Source organism: Ovis aries, chromosome X (assembly GCF_016772045.2).
Source record: "Ovis aries strain OAR_USU_Benz2616 breed Rambouillet chromosome X, ARS-UI_Ramb_v3.0, whole genome shotgun sequence".
Lineage (NCBI taxonomy): Eukaryota > Metazoa > Chordata > Mammalia > Artiodactyla > Bovidae > Ovis > Ovis aries.
The window spans coordinates 104,629,947-104,647,750 of NC_056080.1; the positions used below are offsets into that span (position 1 = coordinate 104,629,947).

The 17,804-nt window shown below is 45.1% G+C and overlaps 1 protein-coding gene across 2 annotated transcripts in view; it reads right to left on the bottom strand.

Moving 5' to 3' along the window:
- TMEM255A (transmembrane protein 255A) overlaps nt 1-17,804 on the bottom strand; it is a 48,227-nt gene that overhangs the window by 26,022 nt on the left and 4,401 nt on the right. For both annotated transcript variants that reach the window (XM_004022347.5, XM_004022346.5), the window contains exons 2-4: nt 15,002-15,144; nt 6,834-6,896; nt 4,484-4,573 (exon numbers count right to left, since the gene is read on the bottom strand). In XM_004022347.5, coding sequence (XP_004022396.1) covers nt 4,484-4,573; nt 6,834-6,896; nt 15,002-15,144 — 296 coding nt within the window. The remainder of the gene's footprint in view (nt 1-4,483; nt 4,574-6,833; nt 6,897-15,001; nt 15,145-17,804) is intronic.

Below are 17,804 nucleotides of genomic sequence, written 5' to 3' on the forward strand. Positions count from 1 at the left end.
ATTAGAAAAAGACAGTGAACTCCAAAAATACTGCTAAAGCCCAGGAAAAGCTGACTAGCCCTGCTGGTTTGGCCAGCTTCCTGTGAGGGAGCTCTCAGGCACGGGGGGCAGGCGGCGGGGGGGAGGGTGGCGTGCATTGGGGTGGGACAGACAGATGCCACCCAGTGCTGCCCAGAAGGTGGCAGGCAGGGGATGCTGCCCAACTTTCACAGGACACTAAACATCCCCTGAGTGGGAGGGGCCTTCAGCCAAGAGCAGGTTAGAACAGGATCAGCAGTTTATACAAACTGACCTTTGGAGGTGGGCCAAATCGCCCTGGCAGAGGGAGCTTATGTATCGCCCCATCCCCAATGACCCCACTTCTCTCACCACCGCCAATCATCCTGATGGCTGCTTTCCCCCACATGTGTGATTGAGCATCCCCTGTACCTGACACCCATGTGCCCCCTGCCTCCCTGCCTGCCGCCCCGTCCAGTTGCTTCTACCTAGCTGCTCTGTGTTCTCAAAGCATCGTGCCCTGGGGCTCAGCCTGGAGTCAGACTGGAAAGACATGAGGGTTCTCATGGTCATGACTGGCAGGGTTTATTGTCCCCACTTGGGCAATGGTAGAAGTAGTTATCATTCTGTGGTTGTGGCGGGGGGGAGGCTCGATGTGCTGCTTGTAACCCCCTGACCTCCTGGTTCTACTAAGAGCATTCAGCTGCCAACTGCCTAAACAAAGATCGACGTGTGTGTGTGTGTGTGTGTGTGTGTGTGTGTGTGTGTGTGTGTGTGTGTGATGGTGGCCCATGTACTGCCTGTAGCTGCCCTTCGGCACTGAGGCCCCAGGGGAGGAATAAGCCCACGTGACTGGCAGGTAAGAAAAGGCCACTGAGCCGGCCGACAGCCTTTTATTTATGCCTGAAGGGCGAGCAATGGCTGGTCGGAGTGCTGGCCACCAGCTGCCTTCCACTGAGAGTTTGAGTGCTCAGGGCCAGGCCCTCTCAGGGTGCCTTCACGCCCATGATTTCATACCGTCCTCATGTTACCCCTGAGAGGTAACTAAGTTCCTATTACATCCAGGTAGAAGAGAAGAAACTGGCACATGAAGGTGATGTGACTTGTCCGGCTAGTTAATGGCTATCTTCAGAGAGGGGAAAGGAAGGAAATTGGAGACAAGGGAGAGAAGGAATGAGACACATTCAGAGGGCTGTGTCAGAAGGCAGGTGAAGCTCATATGCCCTTGAGCCAAAGGACAGGGCACCATGGGACTTCCCTGGTGGCCCAGTGGTTAAGACTTGCAGGGGCCACACGTTCAATCCCTGGTCAGAGAACTGGATTCCCACATGCCATGGGATGCAGCCAAAAAGTAAACAAAAGGACAGGGCACCATGAGATTAAAGGGGCTCCACAACAGGAAGGGCTGGTTCTAACCCACCCAAGCAGTGCTGGAGTCCAAATGTGCCTTTCATTTAAGCTGGCAGGTACACTGTAGGCAAAAAGGTTTTCTCAAAGACTCATCCAGCTTTACCCCAAACTCTTGAATCAAATGTTCTACTGCAGGCCACTACCAGCAGGAGGTACAGATGACCTAGAGTCAGAGGCTGGAAGAAACTTCCAGTAAATATAACTTGGATTTTTCTTCCATTGCCTTTTGGCTAAGGCCACCAATCAAAACCTTTTGGAGTTTAGGAGTCAGGGAAATGCAAATCAAAACCACAATGAGAAACCATTTCATACCTGCTAGGATGGTTACAATTAAGAAGTCAGCTAATAATAGGAGATTGGCACACTCGGACACTTCCAGTGCAACTATAAAATGATGCAGCCACTTTGGAAAATTGGCAGTTCTTCAAAAGGTTAAATATAGTTACCATATGACCCAATACTTTGAATCATAGGTATATACACAAAGAAAATGAAAACACAGGTCCGCAGAGAAACTGGTACACAAATGTTTATAGCAGCATTATTCATAAGAGCCAAAAGGTGGAAACCTGTATGTCTGTCAACTGGTGAATGAACAACCAAAGTGGTATATCCATACAATCGAATATTATTAGGCCATAAAAAGAAAGGAAGCACTGACATATGGTACAATATGGATGAATGTAGAAAACATTATACTAAGTAAAGGATGTCACAGAAAGCCACACATTATATAATGCCATTAATATGAAATGTTAACTAACAAAGGGAAATCTATAGAAAAAGAGAGTAGATTAGTGGTTGCCTAGGACTTGGAAGAGCAGGCAGATTAGGGAGGTGATAGCTAATGGGTATGGGGTTGTTTGGGGGATGATGAAAACCTTCTAAAATTGATTTGGTGATAGTTTGCACATATCCATGAATGTACTAAAAGCTACTGAATTATATACTTCAGATGGATAAATTAGATGAGATGTGAACTATGTCTCAAGTGGGAAGAGGAGGGAAAAGGAGGAAGCCATTTTAGCTCATGATGCCATGAAAATCTACCACAGGCTTCTTGGCCACTAGGCCTGTGTTGCTATGGAGACTGCCTTGGAGTGAAGAGTGCTTGTCAAATGGGGATAATCATATCTGCCCTACATATCTCACAGGATGGTTGTGGGTCTCAAATGAGATAATAGATGTCAAGACACATTGAAACGCTAAATTCACCACACAAAAACAGAATTATTGTCATTAAAATGGCGCCTGTTGGAACAAAACAGCACACAATACTATGACTGACTGCAAGCATGCTACAAAAATAGGTATATATACTCAGGGGGTAACATGTGAAAATTGCCTATGCGATAGAATCGCTATTTTAGGGTGGTTAGGGTGGTAGGAGAGTGGATGTCACAAGTTCCTGTTGCGTCATTTGCCTTTTCAAAAAGAAAAAGATGGCTGCTCTCAGCTAAAATAATAAGGGGTGGATCTGATATAGGAACCAATCTATTCTTGGCCCCAAAAGAGAACTGGGCAAAAAACCTTTCTCTCCCACCCCATACTTTTCCCCCTGCCCAGAAATGATCTCCTTACATGCCAACACTGACTATGTGAATTCCACTAAGCTTGGCAAGTGAGGGACTGACTCAGGTTTGTGAGGAGAGTCTAAGAACAAGCTGGGATTGAAACAATGTTTCAAATCACCCTTGCCCAGATCCATCCATACCCAGGACTCTCCCTCAGGCTAACCTGCACTGTTAGCCAAAGACTGAAACGGAATAAAATATCACTGATCGACAGAATATTCTATGATTCAATTTTTCCCTAATTCACTTGTTTTAGAAAATATACAGTTCCAACTAGTTCATAGGATGTTTTCATTTTCTTTTTTATTTATGGATTTTTAATTGCTTTATGTTTTCATTTTCACTGTTGGTTCAGTTGGGGATAAAAATAAGTGTCTGAGTGGGTTGTGGGGGCTTAGTAAGCAGCTTAGCTTACTCTTGCTTGGGATCTGTGGGCCAGATCAGGGCCACGCTATGACCTCCCTGGGACTTTTGCCTTTTTCGGACTCCTTCCTCCATTCAAAATATTGAATTGGATGTTTCATTTATTTTAATTATATGTTATGACTGTGTTGGTATAAAGACAAATTTCTATTACATGTGAAAAGTTGTGTGTTTTTTTATTTTTTATTTTTTGCCTAAAAGGTCATCATTTTTCCTCTGATTTGAAAATAAATTCTATTTTTCTGGGACCCTATAAAAGTTCATGGTTGTGGGCATTGTGTCTATTGAGCCCAATGGAGGCCAGATTAAGAAAGCACAGAGTGAGGGGTGGGGGTTCCTCTAGCGGGGCCCATGGGAAGGACCCGAATCCCAGGCTTCCCTGAAAAGAAGCACAGATTTGGGTTTCAGGCCTTCCTCGAGGCTTAGCTTCTCCAGAATTGGAAGCACTTGGTGCCTGAACGCCAGGACTGGGATTGTTCTGGAGAATTTTAGTTCTGGGGCTTTCTCCAGACCCCAATCACATCACTCCTCTCCAACTATGAAGACAGCAAAGTTCAATGATCCTAGAAAGGGTGTCTGGGGCAGGGATTAATACTCTGTGTTCCCAATGCAAGGGCACGCGGATTCCAGCCCAGGTCAGGGAACTCGACTCCACATGCCAAAAACAATGTGTCTGTCCTCATGGGCCACTCTTGTCGCTGCTGGAGATGGCGAGGGGAGGTCAGCTACCAGGGCTCTCTCCCTGCCTCCTCACTCCCAGTGCCAATTCCCTGGCCCCGATGCCCTTGTCTTTGACTTTTCCAAATCTCAACGACCTCCAGCCCCTCCCCCACTGGGAAGCCTGGCCTGACCCAAGGTAAACCACTCTGGCACCTAGAGTTCACCCCCCCCAGCTCAGCCCCAGTGCTGTAGTGCATTCCGTGGGGTCCTTATGTTGACGTCACCTCCATGGGACAGGGATCCTGTCTTCTACTTCTTCCGCACCCCTTACAGCCCTCAGCACACACCCAGTACACACCCGCTTGATGAAGCTTCCGTGTATCGCACACTTACTTTAACCCCAGACTAAAAATACTCACAATGTGTCTGGCAGCAAAGACCCCATCAACTATGGCACAGCAAAAGGCCGCAATCACACCAAAGCTGATAAAGACGATAGAAGCCACCAGCTGTTGGGGGACAAAGCAAAAGTGTCTGTTAGCCTTCCACTCTCACTGCTTCCGGGGATGCGGCGATCCCCAAGAGACCTCCCGGCAAAGCAGAATGCTGGCCCATCACCCCACGGGGAGGCCCTTTTCAGTAGCTTGAGTGGGAAGGGGATGCAGAGAAGGGGCCCCTGGAGCATGTCCTACATGTTCAGGGCAAGCTAAGAAACTCACTCCGTGAGTCAGTGAGTACCCAAGGAAGAGGAGGCTGAGGAATCAGGCTGCATGGCTCTTCCACTCTGAGACTCAGAAAAGTGTCAGACCTTTGATATCACGTAGTCCAACCCCTATTTTATTTACTGTGGAGCTGGAGGCTCAGAGAGGGGAAATGGTGTGTCCCAGGTTACTGGCCAGGCTATGGAAGAGCCTGTGCCCATCAACTCCTAGTACAGTGACCTGCCCAACCCCTCATGACTCTGAGGCCCCACACAACCTGACATGGCCCTGCATCACAGAGGAAGGAGACCACACAACTTATGGCTTAGATGTCAAAGACATTTTACAAGGGTTGAAGTCTCTGAAATCGATCAATTCTGTGCAGTCAATAAGAAAAAATTCAAGTACGAAAATTGCTGGAACTAGACTGCCCTATTCTCTGATCGTGTTAGGTAACAGAAATTTTCCTAATAATGTATCTCCCATTACAAGGGTAATACTACAATCTAATGAGGAGGTAGGCATTTCTAGGTGTTTCCAGGGTCGGGAGTAGGTATTGCCTGAGCCCACCATCTACCCCTGTGAAAGTGTTAGTTGCTCAGCCATGTCCCAGTCTTTGTGACTCCAAGAACCGTAACCTGCCAGGCTCCTCTCTCCATGGGATTTTCTAGGCAAGAATACTGAGTGGGTAGCCATGCCCTCCTCCAGGGGATCTTCCTGACCCAGGGATCAAACCCAGGTCTCTTGCATTGCAGGCAGATTCTTTACCATCTGAGCCCTGTGGGAAGCCCCCATCTGCCCTTGTTGACCCTCAAAACAACACTCCTTGAGGTGCTTTTGTGAGAGGAAAGGGAGAAACAGGATGACATTAGGCTGCTCTCTACGGATAAGAGAGGAAATAAAAGTCAAGACCACCCTAAGGTTCTCCCATCTCAACAGGCTATGAGGAAATACAGATCTCCTTTGGGAGTTGTTCAGAAACCTTGTCCCATAAATCTCACTTCACAGCAGTACAGAGGATTGGTAAATAATGGATGAACGATGTCATGAAATTGGCATTATTAGCTATGCTATGATCAGCTCTACAATTAGAACTCCCCTGTTATTTTGAATAATTTAAATCCAAAGTGCAAACACAACTGGCTGCGGGAGAGCCCAGGTGACATGGAAGAAGAGGACTATGCGAACTCCCCCGAGGCCGACTCCCCACACTGCTGGGGGAGAACATATGGTGAGAGTTCTCTGTCCCTGGAGCTATTATGTTATCTGATTAAACTTGCTGTTAAATAGACTCCATTATCAAAGTCTAGATGCCATGGAGACTTGTACTGGGGAGGCTAATCAGTCCACCATCTGACCACTCACCAGGCCTCTTGATTTACAAGCCTATAAAACCGCAATAAGCTTGCAATTCAGTCTGTACTTTCTTCTCTTGCCCTCTACGAAGCCTTCTCAGGCTGAAGCAGGAAGACACAACAGCTTGCCCTTGCGGGGCCCCATTCGAACAGAGAACTTGGTGAGTTTTACCTCCCAGTATATGCCCATCTTTCCTCTCCACCTCATCACACAGGTACCTTTGAACCAAGGGTCATGGGACTATCGGAGACCAACTTTGTAATTTTATTTTGTCTTCTTGTGCCCTATATGTATTTGTTCTATTAATTCAAGTCCCTTAGATGGAAATCTCAGGCTATACATCAGAGAGGGAGGGATAAGGGTGGCCACTAAGTGCAGGAATCAGAGTAGCAAAGGCACCCTAAGTGAGGACAGTGGCCTGACTGGCTAGGCTGGCGCACTCATTCGCTGATGAGGGGGAAAGCAAAGGGGAAGATACAGATTATTCTATCCTTGTGACTTAAGGAGATGAGCTGGGCAACTGAGGGAGCATCAGGCAAGGTGAGAACAAGTCCCACAGCACAGGGTCGATTTACAACAAGTTTCCCGGAAGCTTAGAGGAAGGTAGCTGTTTCTTTCGTGGTCCAATGTGGGCCACCTTAGGAAGTGTGCTACCCATCCACAGAAATGTTGAGCTCTTTCAGATGAAGATTGTGTAGCCATGAAAACTTACCATCTGCCGTTTGTTCTCCACAAGGTTTGATCCGATGATTCCAAGGAATGATCCAAAGCCAAGCTGTAAAGCAACAGGGTATAGATGGTCAGCCTGACCACACACACAATCATTCCAGCCCCAGGACAGGATTCAGGATCACAGAAAATAACCTGCTAAACCTGTGCATTTGTTATGCACACAAATACAGTATGAGCTAAAAAAGCATTTCTCCCACCATTTACCAATTTGCCCCTGTAGATATGAATCACACCTAAAAAGAAACTCAAGTGCCCGAAAGCTAAATGTAAAAGTCAACCATAGTTTATCAGAGCCTGCTGATTTCAATTTCCATATCCATTACCTAGCATGTGAACGGTGAAAAGCACACATTATATTCTGATCTTTTATCTTTTCTTTGAAAAGAGACCTTCTACCCTGATGCACGAATCACAAAATAAAGGTTGGAAATAGCAATTTTTGATGCATCTGCCACACTAATCAAACCCAGGAAGTACTTTAGAAATCAGCAAGCACCTTAACCTAGACTTAAAAAAAAGAACAATTTTTTTGAAAGCCTGTATTTGTGGTTGACCCACTGCAATTTATGTGAGCACTTATTCACCTCTTCTTCCATCTTTGCTTCATTTATAGACAGAAAGCATTCATTAAAGGGTGAGCAGAAATGGCAGTGTAAAACGCTGAGAAACAATCTCCCTGTCTTAGCGTCTGGGATGATGGCTCAGAGTAGCAAATCCCACTTTGCTCTCAGTTCTGCCATTAGTGGACTGAATCTGCCAGTCTCGGCTGGGAACAATCACTAACCGATGGCCGTTATCAGGAATGAAAGTGGAAGAAGTAAAATGTGGTGGGAATGGACCAATAAATCTTAACGAAAGTCCAGTGGTGTAGTTACATTTCTCTTGAGCCTCACTAATGATCAGGCTTTCCATCTGCAGCCTTACTTTGGCTCACAGGGGTATCTCTCTCAGCCTGAGGCCCCCCAAGCCTTATACCAGGCTTGGAAAGCTAAAGGACCCAAAGGCTGGGCAAGAGCCTGGTGGGACAGTGTAGGGGGACTGAAGGGAAGGAATGAATACAAATTTCCAAGGCTCATTCTGTAGGGCCACTCAGCCAGCAGCCCTTCTTGGGCAATGCAAGCTGAAGAGCATAAGGGTGTATTCTGTGCCATCCAAGACCCTACAGAGAACATTCTCTCCACAGTTACTCTATGCCTGTCTCCTACCTGGTCTTGTTTGAAATGTAATTAAAATCCATTGTGATAAAAGTATAGTGATTCGGGACATCCCTGGTGGTCCAGTGGTTAAGAAACCACCTTGCAATGCAGGGAAAACAGGTTTGATCCCTGGTCAGGGAACTAAGATCCTACATACTGTGTAAGCCTGGGCACCACGACTAGAGAGCCTGTTTACCACAACAAAATATCCCATATGCCACAACTAAGATCAGACGTAGCTAAATAACAAATAAATAAAAAATTTAAAGTATCGTGATTAAAAGCTGGTCATCAGACTAGCCTGGCTTCTAAACCCAGCTCTTTCCCTTGTGTCTGCAACCTTAAACAAACTGACTGACCTCCCTAAACCTCAGTTTCCTTAGCTGGAAAATGGGGACCATCGAAGTGGCCGTCTTGCAGGATTTTTTAAGGATTAGCCAGGATGCTACAGTCAAAGAACTTTGCACACGGCCTAGCACACAGCAAGTACTCAGTAAATAGGAGTTATTGTTCTAACGATTATTATCACTTTTTAAAAAGACATTTAACTTTTGAGCAGCTCTAACCTGATTTGAGCTGGGAAATCCTATCATTCTTTGCTCTATTTCGGAAGAGTTTCATATTCTATCTTATCTGCCCTTTCAATATGTTCACAGTTTCCATTTTTTTAGGAAGAATTCCATGAATAGTCTGTGCTTATGAAACCCTGGGCCATTTGTGGAGATTGAAAGAAAGTCACAGGCAGCTTCTTACAAGGAAAATAAGTCCTTTTACTGAGTGGTTCATCAGTTTCCACAGATATTCACTGAATGTCTCCTGATCCCCAATGGCAACCTTTGCCTTAATACAGGAAGCAAAGCAAAGACACTCCTGCTGACACTCTCAAATAACTCTCTGATGGCAATGACCGGAAGAGGCGGCCTGAAGCCTCATAGAATTGTCTGGAAATCCCAGGGCAGCCAGTTGCTTTACCCAGTTCCCTCCCCTTTCCTTCCATTCCATTTCTATTCCACTCCAACTCATTCCATTTTCTAACCCTCACTGAGTACTTTTGTCACATAAATAAGGTGACATGCTCCCTGCCCTGTACAAATGCATAGCCTAGTGAGGGAGAGAGTCTGTGACCGAATGACCACAGGTGAGACAGAAACAAGGTGCTCAGGAAGCTGAGAATAATTCATTTTGTATTGTTCTTTGACTCTGCTATTCTTAGAAACTATGTGGTCTTAGGCTAGTTCTTTAACCACTCTGTGCTTCAGTTTCCTCCTCTATTAAATGGGAATCACAATGATCTCGACCACACAGGGCTGCTGTGGGGATGAAATGAGACAAGGCATGTATGTAGTGTGACCTGCATCAGGGAGGCTGCTAAATACACGGTCGCTTCCAGATCTCACAGAGGAGGAGAGAAATGGGGCCAAAGACAGGCAGAGTTCACCAGGTGGGACACTAAGATCACCTGAGTTCTGGCTGGAAGAATTTACTCATCTGGATGATGGCACTAACTTGCCAGTGCAGCTAAAACTACTTTACATATGAAAAGCATTTGAATTTAAAGAAGCACTTGCCCTCCATGTTGATATGAGTCCCATTTGCTAGACAGCAAAATGGAGGCCTAGAGAATTGTCTGGGCTTGTCCCCTCTGACAGCAAGTTCAGGCAAAACCAGGAGTAGCCCTCAGATCCCCTGACTAACAGCTGGTGTTCCTCCAGTCACACTTTGCTGCATTTGCGGCCGCTGTGAGCAGAACAGAGACCTTTGCCACTGCCCACTCCCCTCAGGGAAGATGCTCTCTGCAAGCAGGGAGTGAGAGATCCTATTTGAGGAAGAGCTGAGGCAGTGAAAGCAAAGGAGGAAAAAATTCAACAGAATTTCCTGCAAATAGGCAGCGGCCTCTAATCAACTGTTTGCTCCCCAGAGGCCTCAGAGAGGTAAGCTCTATGATCCTCCCTCGAGAACACCGAATCATGGAATGTTCAGACCTTTGGACCTCCATCTCGACTCCCCACTACCTGAACAAATAACCAGCTTGCTTTGTTTTGGCTGCTCTCCAATTGTAGGGGGAAAAAAGACAAATCATTAGAAATCAGATTCCAGGGCTCTTTTTAGACTGCACCCATGCTTACTCCCATCCTGGAGATGAAGCTCAAAAAGATTAATCATTTGATAAGTTTTCATTGGACAGCTATTCCGGCAGGCTCAGTACTACACCTGTGATTTGGAGGCCAGGAAATGAGGTGGGATACGATACCAAGACCAATGAGATAGCCTCAAGGAATTATAATTAGGTAATGGGTCTACAATCCCATTCTGTAATCCTGAAATCAACAAAGCTCTTAAAACCAAAAGGCTTTTTTGTAACTAACTTGGTGGCAAAATCTGACCTCAAACTGCTGTGAGGTTATTTTATAATGTTTCTCTATTTAGTGTAAAAATTCACAGTTTACTGTAGAAAGATGAAGATGCTTGATTACTGGGTATATCTCAAGACTCCACTGGGATAGTTAGATAATATTGGGTTGGCCAAAAAGTTCATTCAGGTTTTTCTGAGGCTTATGAAAAACCCAAATGAACTTTTCAGCCAACCCAATATATGATAGATGCACTGTATTATCTTTCTAAAATACAAAAAAAAAAAAAAAATTTGCAAACACAGCTGGCCCAAGGGTTTAGATAAGGGATTGTTGATGTGCATAAACAAAGCTAAATGAGAATATAGCCCAACATCCCACAAAACAGAATGTGACTATTTTCCAACAATTATGAGTAGAAAGAATCTAAAGTAGGGTGTTCAAAGATGGTAGACACAACTGTGGATCCCAGTAGCTAAGAAATGTCCCAGCTGTCTTTAAGATAGGATAGAAAAGAACATTTGGATTAACAGAGAGAGAGAGCACTGGGAGGACGTCCCAGCCCAAGTAATGTTCAGGGGACTGTGAATGGACAATTTCGGGAAAAGAAAGGTGTGGGAGACCAGGCTGAGGGCATCTTCAGAGAGCTTTGAATGACAATGCTGAGGAGGCAACAGGAAGCTAGTGGAGGGTTAGTCTTATCAAGCAAATCAAGACTCAAAACTCATCTTTGAAACATGCTTACTAAGCAAGCAACTTTATCTTAGAATGATCCTATATTTTAGAAACAGCTTCAAACAAGAGGTAAAAAAAATTTCTGCCTCATTCACAATAAACCACAAAACTATTTTGTGGCTACAAAACCATTAAATCCTACTGTTCAGAGCTCCTTGTATTTCCTGAGCATTCCAGTTAGTCAAAATTTTGTTGGATTTCCAGAGTATTCACATGTGAAGCTGAAGCCACATTGGCCTTAGAGAAGGTTTCTGGGCTATTGATGGTTTTGAATGATCCCTGCTGTCTCTGCCTCCTACTCCCCCATGAGAACTCTGATATAATTTTCAGTTAACTGAGCCTCCCCTTCCCCTGCCTGGGAAAGAGGACAGAAACTCCTGGTTTCTTTCCTGAAAGAAAACCCAGGTGGATGTGGGCCCTAGCAGTACAGCAGGGTAGGGGAGGAGATGTTGGCATGAAGGACTTTTAGCGCTGATCAGGTGGCCGACTCCATCTTGGGGGTTGCATGGGAGGCATATTCGGAGGCCTCGTTCTCCTGGATCTAAGGCTAGAGCTATAGAGAAGGAGTGGGCTTTCTCCCTCATCTTTTCCAGCTTCATACAACCGAGGCTCTCGTTTTATTTTATTTCATTATTATTATTTTTTTTTTTAGTCCTCCTGGGTAGAAAGTTCACTGGAACTCTTCTAGAATGGACTATGTCTTGAATATTTGAGGACAGTAAAAATCCTAAGCCAGTTTGTCTTTATGGGTTGGTTTTAATTTTTTTTAATGATACAGTTCAGCCTGTGGAGATGAGCACATCTTTAAAGATGTCTGTTGCACACATGCCTTAAGATGATGACACCACATTCTGGTTCAGGTACAGTAGTTATCAGAATGCACCTCATTGTCGAAGGGCATCTCATTTGGTAAAATAAAGATGCCGCAGAAAAGTGTCACGTGACTCAGAGTTTAATAAATATGATTAGATTTTTCAGTGCCTGAGATCTCAATATTTTTAAATGAAGTGTATGGTAAGTCATCGTATAATTGCCCCCTAATTGGTCTATTTTAAAATTTTACATCCTCACATATGCATTTAACCAGAATCCTAAAATAGCAGAGTTCCAAATAAACTGACACTTTTTTCCCCAAATCTATACAATAGTTATTTATATTCAGACTGGCCAACTTGATAGTGCGAAATCTAAAGATGCCACATTTGGCTCATTCTGGTTTTACTGCTAAGCATAGTTTATTGTGTTTTAGTTCTTCAAGTGGCTGCCGATCCACCTGAATTAAGACTTCCCCCAGGTGTTTATTAAAATACACGCCAAGGTAGGGAAACCACTGGCTTAGAGTCTATACAATAACTCTCTAATAACCAAACTAATTAGTGAAAGCACCAAGGTCACAAATAAATCTAGATTCTCAGGCATTTATTTTTTCAGAGGCATGAGTCATTACTGTATCTGTTATAACATGATCTGACCTATCACCTCAAATGGATTTTTCGGCTGTTCAACCTGCAATCCTCCCCCCTTCACTTTCTATAATTAAAACCTATTTTCAAGAAACAATCTACAGGAACTATAAAAGTGAAAAGTTTAAGGTTAAGCCATAAGGCCAGTTCTCTGATTAACATTTCCATATCAGCTCTCAGTGAGACACACACACACAGATACTCTGCCACTGCTTCAACTTCCAGTGCTAGCTGAACATCAGGTACTCCAATAACAATCACGAGCCCTCCTTCCTTTGTTAATGTATTCCAACCCAGCCACCCACGGGCAGATATTCTACAGAGAAGGTTTAGAGCCACTGTTCATGAATAGCAGCTACTACTCTTAAATGACATGGAAAATACCTTCCCCTCACCCAGGGGGAGTCTGAATCTTGGCTTGAGCATGTGCTCAGCAGTCAGAAATCTCTTACTAAATGTAGTTACCTGAAGCCCACAAAGTCACACAGACCCTATAAATTGCTTTCCCAAGCCACCAAAATGCAATCTTACCCCCCTCCCTCCATTCCCCCCTCCCTCATGTGTTTAAAAATAAAACCCAATTCTGCTGACGACTGGTTTTCTTGCCTCACCACAGGAAGTGGACTGGGTGAGTTCTCACGTCACATGCTTAGCAGAGGGCACCAAATGCTGTTTGTGGGACACCTGCCCTTGGCTGAGGGGAGCTCTGTAGGCCCAAGGAGGAACTCCCCCAGTGGGGTGGGCGGCCTTCAGCAGCTGGGTGCCAGAGTCCAGGGCTATTGAGGAGGCTGACTGTGGAATCGGTGACCTAGGCAACAGGCGTCAGGCTTGGTCACTCACAGTGCTGGCTTGTCAAAGGCATCCATCTTTAATCCCTTCCCCTTCCTTTGCTTCTCTCTCCAACCCCCACCGCTCCAAAAAAAAAAAAAAAGAGTAAAAAAGAAGAGAGACAAAAAAAACAACAAATTCATCTGTCCTCTCTGATAACCTAAAACGTAAAAAACAACAACAAAATCCCATCCTAACTTCCTTCCCACCCTCTAGCAGTTACAATTGAGAAGCCATTTAATTGGTATTCAGTTAAGTTTTGGGGGTCAGAAGTAGCATGTATAGATCCAAATGAGGTTTTTGTTTGTTTTTCTTTTTCCTCAATTCAACTGAGGTATAATTGACAAAATGGTATATATTTCATTTCATATATGATGTGGTGATTTAGTATCCAGTGAGGTTTTGTATGCAGAGTTCAGCGCTTTCCAGAGTGGATTGCATGCAGCCTGGGGATGGGTAAAACAATCCACTCAAGTAGGGAAAGAAATTACTCGAACTCGTGTTTCCTAATTTTTGTTTATCTGAAAGAATAGGAAATTGCGCATTGCAATTATTCAACACACGGACTGTCACGGGCGCCCCCCCTCCGAGTAAACATCAGGTGACAAGGCAGCCATCCTTTGGGAGGAGAGCAGTTTGAAAGCAGCAGGGGGTTGGGGGTGGGGCAGATTATGTGTGCCCGGATAGTCTTATCTAGTCTTCACTAGTGGCAACAAAACGGACAAGGGGTGAGCAAAGACTCCTGTTGATAAACTACAAAGAAGATGATCGTAATAAAGTAACACAGTGAGAAAATGACAGGAAGTCTCAGGGTAAGCTCTTTGGCACTCTGTGAGAGTACATTCAAAATGCAATGATGCCAATGACAATCATATCTGAGAAGAAAGTCCCACATATTCAAAATTATCTAGTAGGTTACTTGAAATAAGGATTTATAGCCACTAGCTTTAATGAGACTTCATACGAAGTGTGTATCATTCCTTGAAATTTTAGTTAGTATGAAGATATTAAAAATTAAAAGTGCATTCACTTTTATCTAATTTTGAACTTCCATTTTAATAGGTTTATGAACATGTATATAATTTGTAAGTGAATACGTATACATATTTTAGGAGCGGATATTCCACATATTTTTCCTGAGAGGACGACAGGATGACTTTGGAGATCAGTGTGCTGTGGGTCATAAGACTATCAAGCTGCAAGGGCCCTCAGAGTTCAAGTAAGGTCAGGTGACCTCTGTTATGTATAGGAACCAGATGCCCGGAGAGGAAAGAACCTCAGCCTAAGGTTAACACTGCTAACTGCTAACATCTCCTAGATGAGAAAACTGAGGTCCAAAGAGTGAGGGCAGATTGCTCGGGATCACACTGCTACTTAGGCATGGAGCTAGGGTTCTTCTTAGTCCAGTGCTCTTCTAAATAGGCCCGAGTTGTCTCTCTATATGAACACAGAGATATATAAAGGAGGAAAACTGAGCAAACACAGAAACTCAAACAGAATTGAAAGCCATCAGAGTAGAACCAAACGTCTCTAGCTGGCAAGCTGCTGAGACCTACCTATGCCTCTGATACTTACAATAACTCCCGGGTAATAACCTCCAACAGTCACATTCTGGGTCCTGGTGGTTGCAGCGAGGCCCACCGTGAGAATTAACACGGACACAATGAGCAAAGTCACGGTGACATAGATGGAGTTTCGTTTCCTCCGATTGAAGGCTCCTGAAAGCACATAGAGAAACTGAAATTGCCCATTTTGGCCGCAGAAGAGATGGACTTAAAGAAAAATGTCGCTAGGAAGGTGTTCCTTCCGTACTCCAACTGGTAACTGGGGTGATCTCTGGGGAGTGGGATGATGGAGAAGAGATGGAGCTTTAGGTTTGTGCAGTCGTCAGGGGTTACATTTACAGTAAAATATATACATTTCCGGTTTGAAAATAAACATCAGAAGGAACTGTACCAGTGACATAAAAACAAAACACATTTTTGTGCTTTTGGCATCTGATAAAAGATGTGTCATACACACTTAGTGGAGTGTTTTTTTAAGCCAAATTACAAGGTGTATGATAAATGAAAAGCGTACTGTGAAGATATTAAATGACAATATTTTAAAGCCAATATGCAACTAAGAAGGGTTTTCTCATAAGCAGGAGATATGAAATTTCATTTTCAGTGTAAATACCAGAACCAAGCCAGGTACTGGGTTTTGTTTTGTGTGTTTTTTTTTTTCATTTATTTCTGACATTTGCCACCTCATGTATAAACTTTAAAATGGTGTGTTGGCAAGATTTGCCACAAAACAAATGCGTGTAATAAAGTAAATGTTTGGAGGCCATTAGTCCCCAAAGATCTGTATCAGGGGAGGTAGATGGGGAGGATTGTAGCTTACATTGTTTAGGCTTATGTGAGTGACATAAACACGAATGATGAGAGCCCCGTTCTCCTGCCCGGTGCTTATCAGACGTGATAGCGCAAACCAATATATATATTTTTTAAACAGGCTTATGAAGTCAGATAGAAAAATGGTATGTGACTCGTTTTTCAATTTAATTTTTTTTAAAGGAGTAGAGCACTGTTCAACACTCCTCGTTCGGAGGGGGTTCTCAACAGGAAATAGGAGTGATGAGGTACCACCTAGGAGTTCTCATAAAAATAAGCAACTGGGGGACTAGTTCTGAGAGTCCAGTTCTCTAGAGAGGAGTGTCATGACGGGGTCGCCCACCCAGGTGGCTTGGCTGTTATTTATGGGCCTGAAGAGGCCACTTGGGACTGTTTCTAGGACCCCGTCATTCTGGGAGGCCTCTGGGAGGCCTCGCTGCAGCCTCGGGAAGCGGCTGCCATTGAAGCTCAGACTGCACCACTGGGAGGGAGGGAGGGGAGAGGGGCTGAAGGAAGCGGGGTGGGGGGCGGGAAGGAGAAAGCCAGTGAGACCCAGGAGGCCTGGCGATGCTGAGACGGAGGGGCTGTGGCTGGCCCTGCAGCCCCCAGCAGACGCCTCCTCCCCTGAGGGAAGAAGAGCCACCCTGGATGAGCCCCACCATCCATCTCCTCTCCCCTAGTGCGGTCCTTGCCTCAGGCTCCAAGGGACGGGGGAGGGGCCAGCGGTCTCTCCCTTGACGTCAGCCTCGAAAGTGAGGGACGTGACTCATCAGGGTCATTTCTAATATGGGCCTATTCTAAGACCATTTTACATCGAAATGTAGAAGTGGCCTGAGTGTTTAGAGGCATTCACAGACTAAAGCGTCATGTCGCAACCTGGGAGGAGAGGTAAAGTGAGTTGGGAAAGGGGGCTCCTGGGGGGGCGGGGTGCTGAGTCCCGCCTCCAGGGGAAAACCTCAGGAGAGTTGGAGACACCTGTGTTATTAGGGCCCTTCGTGTGAGAGGGCTCTTTGGGCTGCAAATAGGGAGCTGACTGCTGGTAACCAGAGGAGCTGAGCAGGGAGGCTTGGACTGCGAAGGGTTGGGGTTGGGGAGCAGGATTGATTTCTCCTGTTTATCTGAAGGTGTTACCCTTCCTCTGGATCGCAGGGACCTTAAATGAGTCTCTAAACCAGGGTCCCCACATCCATTTGATGACAGCTTCTCAGTGAATCTGCTAGTTGGCTCCACAGAGGGGCTCTAACATAGACTTTACTGGTAAAGAATTCGCCTGCCAGTGCAGGGGACACAAGAGACTCTGGTTCGATCCCTGGGTCGGGAAGATCCCCTGGAGAAGGAAATGGCAACCCACTCCAGTATTCTTACCTGGAAAATTCCATGGACAGAGGAGTCTGGTAGGGTCCCAAAGAGTCAGACACGACTGAGTGTGCAAGCACACAACATAAACTTAGCCACGTGGCCTCCCATCCCTGTCTGCATTTCCACACCATCTGAGCCCTCCCAGACCGCAGGCTAGCCAAAGAGAGTGAGGAGACAGCTGGACACAACAAGGGCATCTTTGTGACACACGCAAGTGTCTCAACACCTCACAGGGAAAACACTTCACCCTAGAGTCTAGAGGTGGGGGAGTGTGTGTATACGGTCTTGGTCTTTCTAAATTTGGGGCTATATCACTCACCTGGCTCCTTCCCAGCCAACTGGCTTTTGATTTTATTCACAGCTCTCGGGTCTCCTTAGCAAATATCACTCTAACTCTTAAAAGCATAGGAGTCAGGTCAGAAAAGTGACTCAGCAAACCACATGGTGTCATTTGAAAATCTGTTTTGTTTTTTTTTCTACTGCTTCAGAACCTGAATTGAAAATCCAGTCAGTTGAGAAACCCAGGCAGAGATCCTGGAGCTCCACAGGGGCCTGCCCCCCCAGATAGGATTAGCTTTGGATCAAATTCCTAAGAAAACTCTCCCATCACTAGGTTGAATATCTATCCTCTGGCCCCTCACACC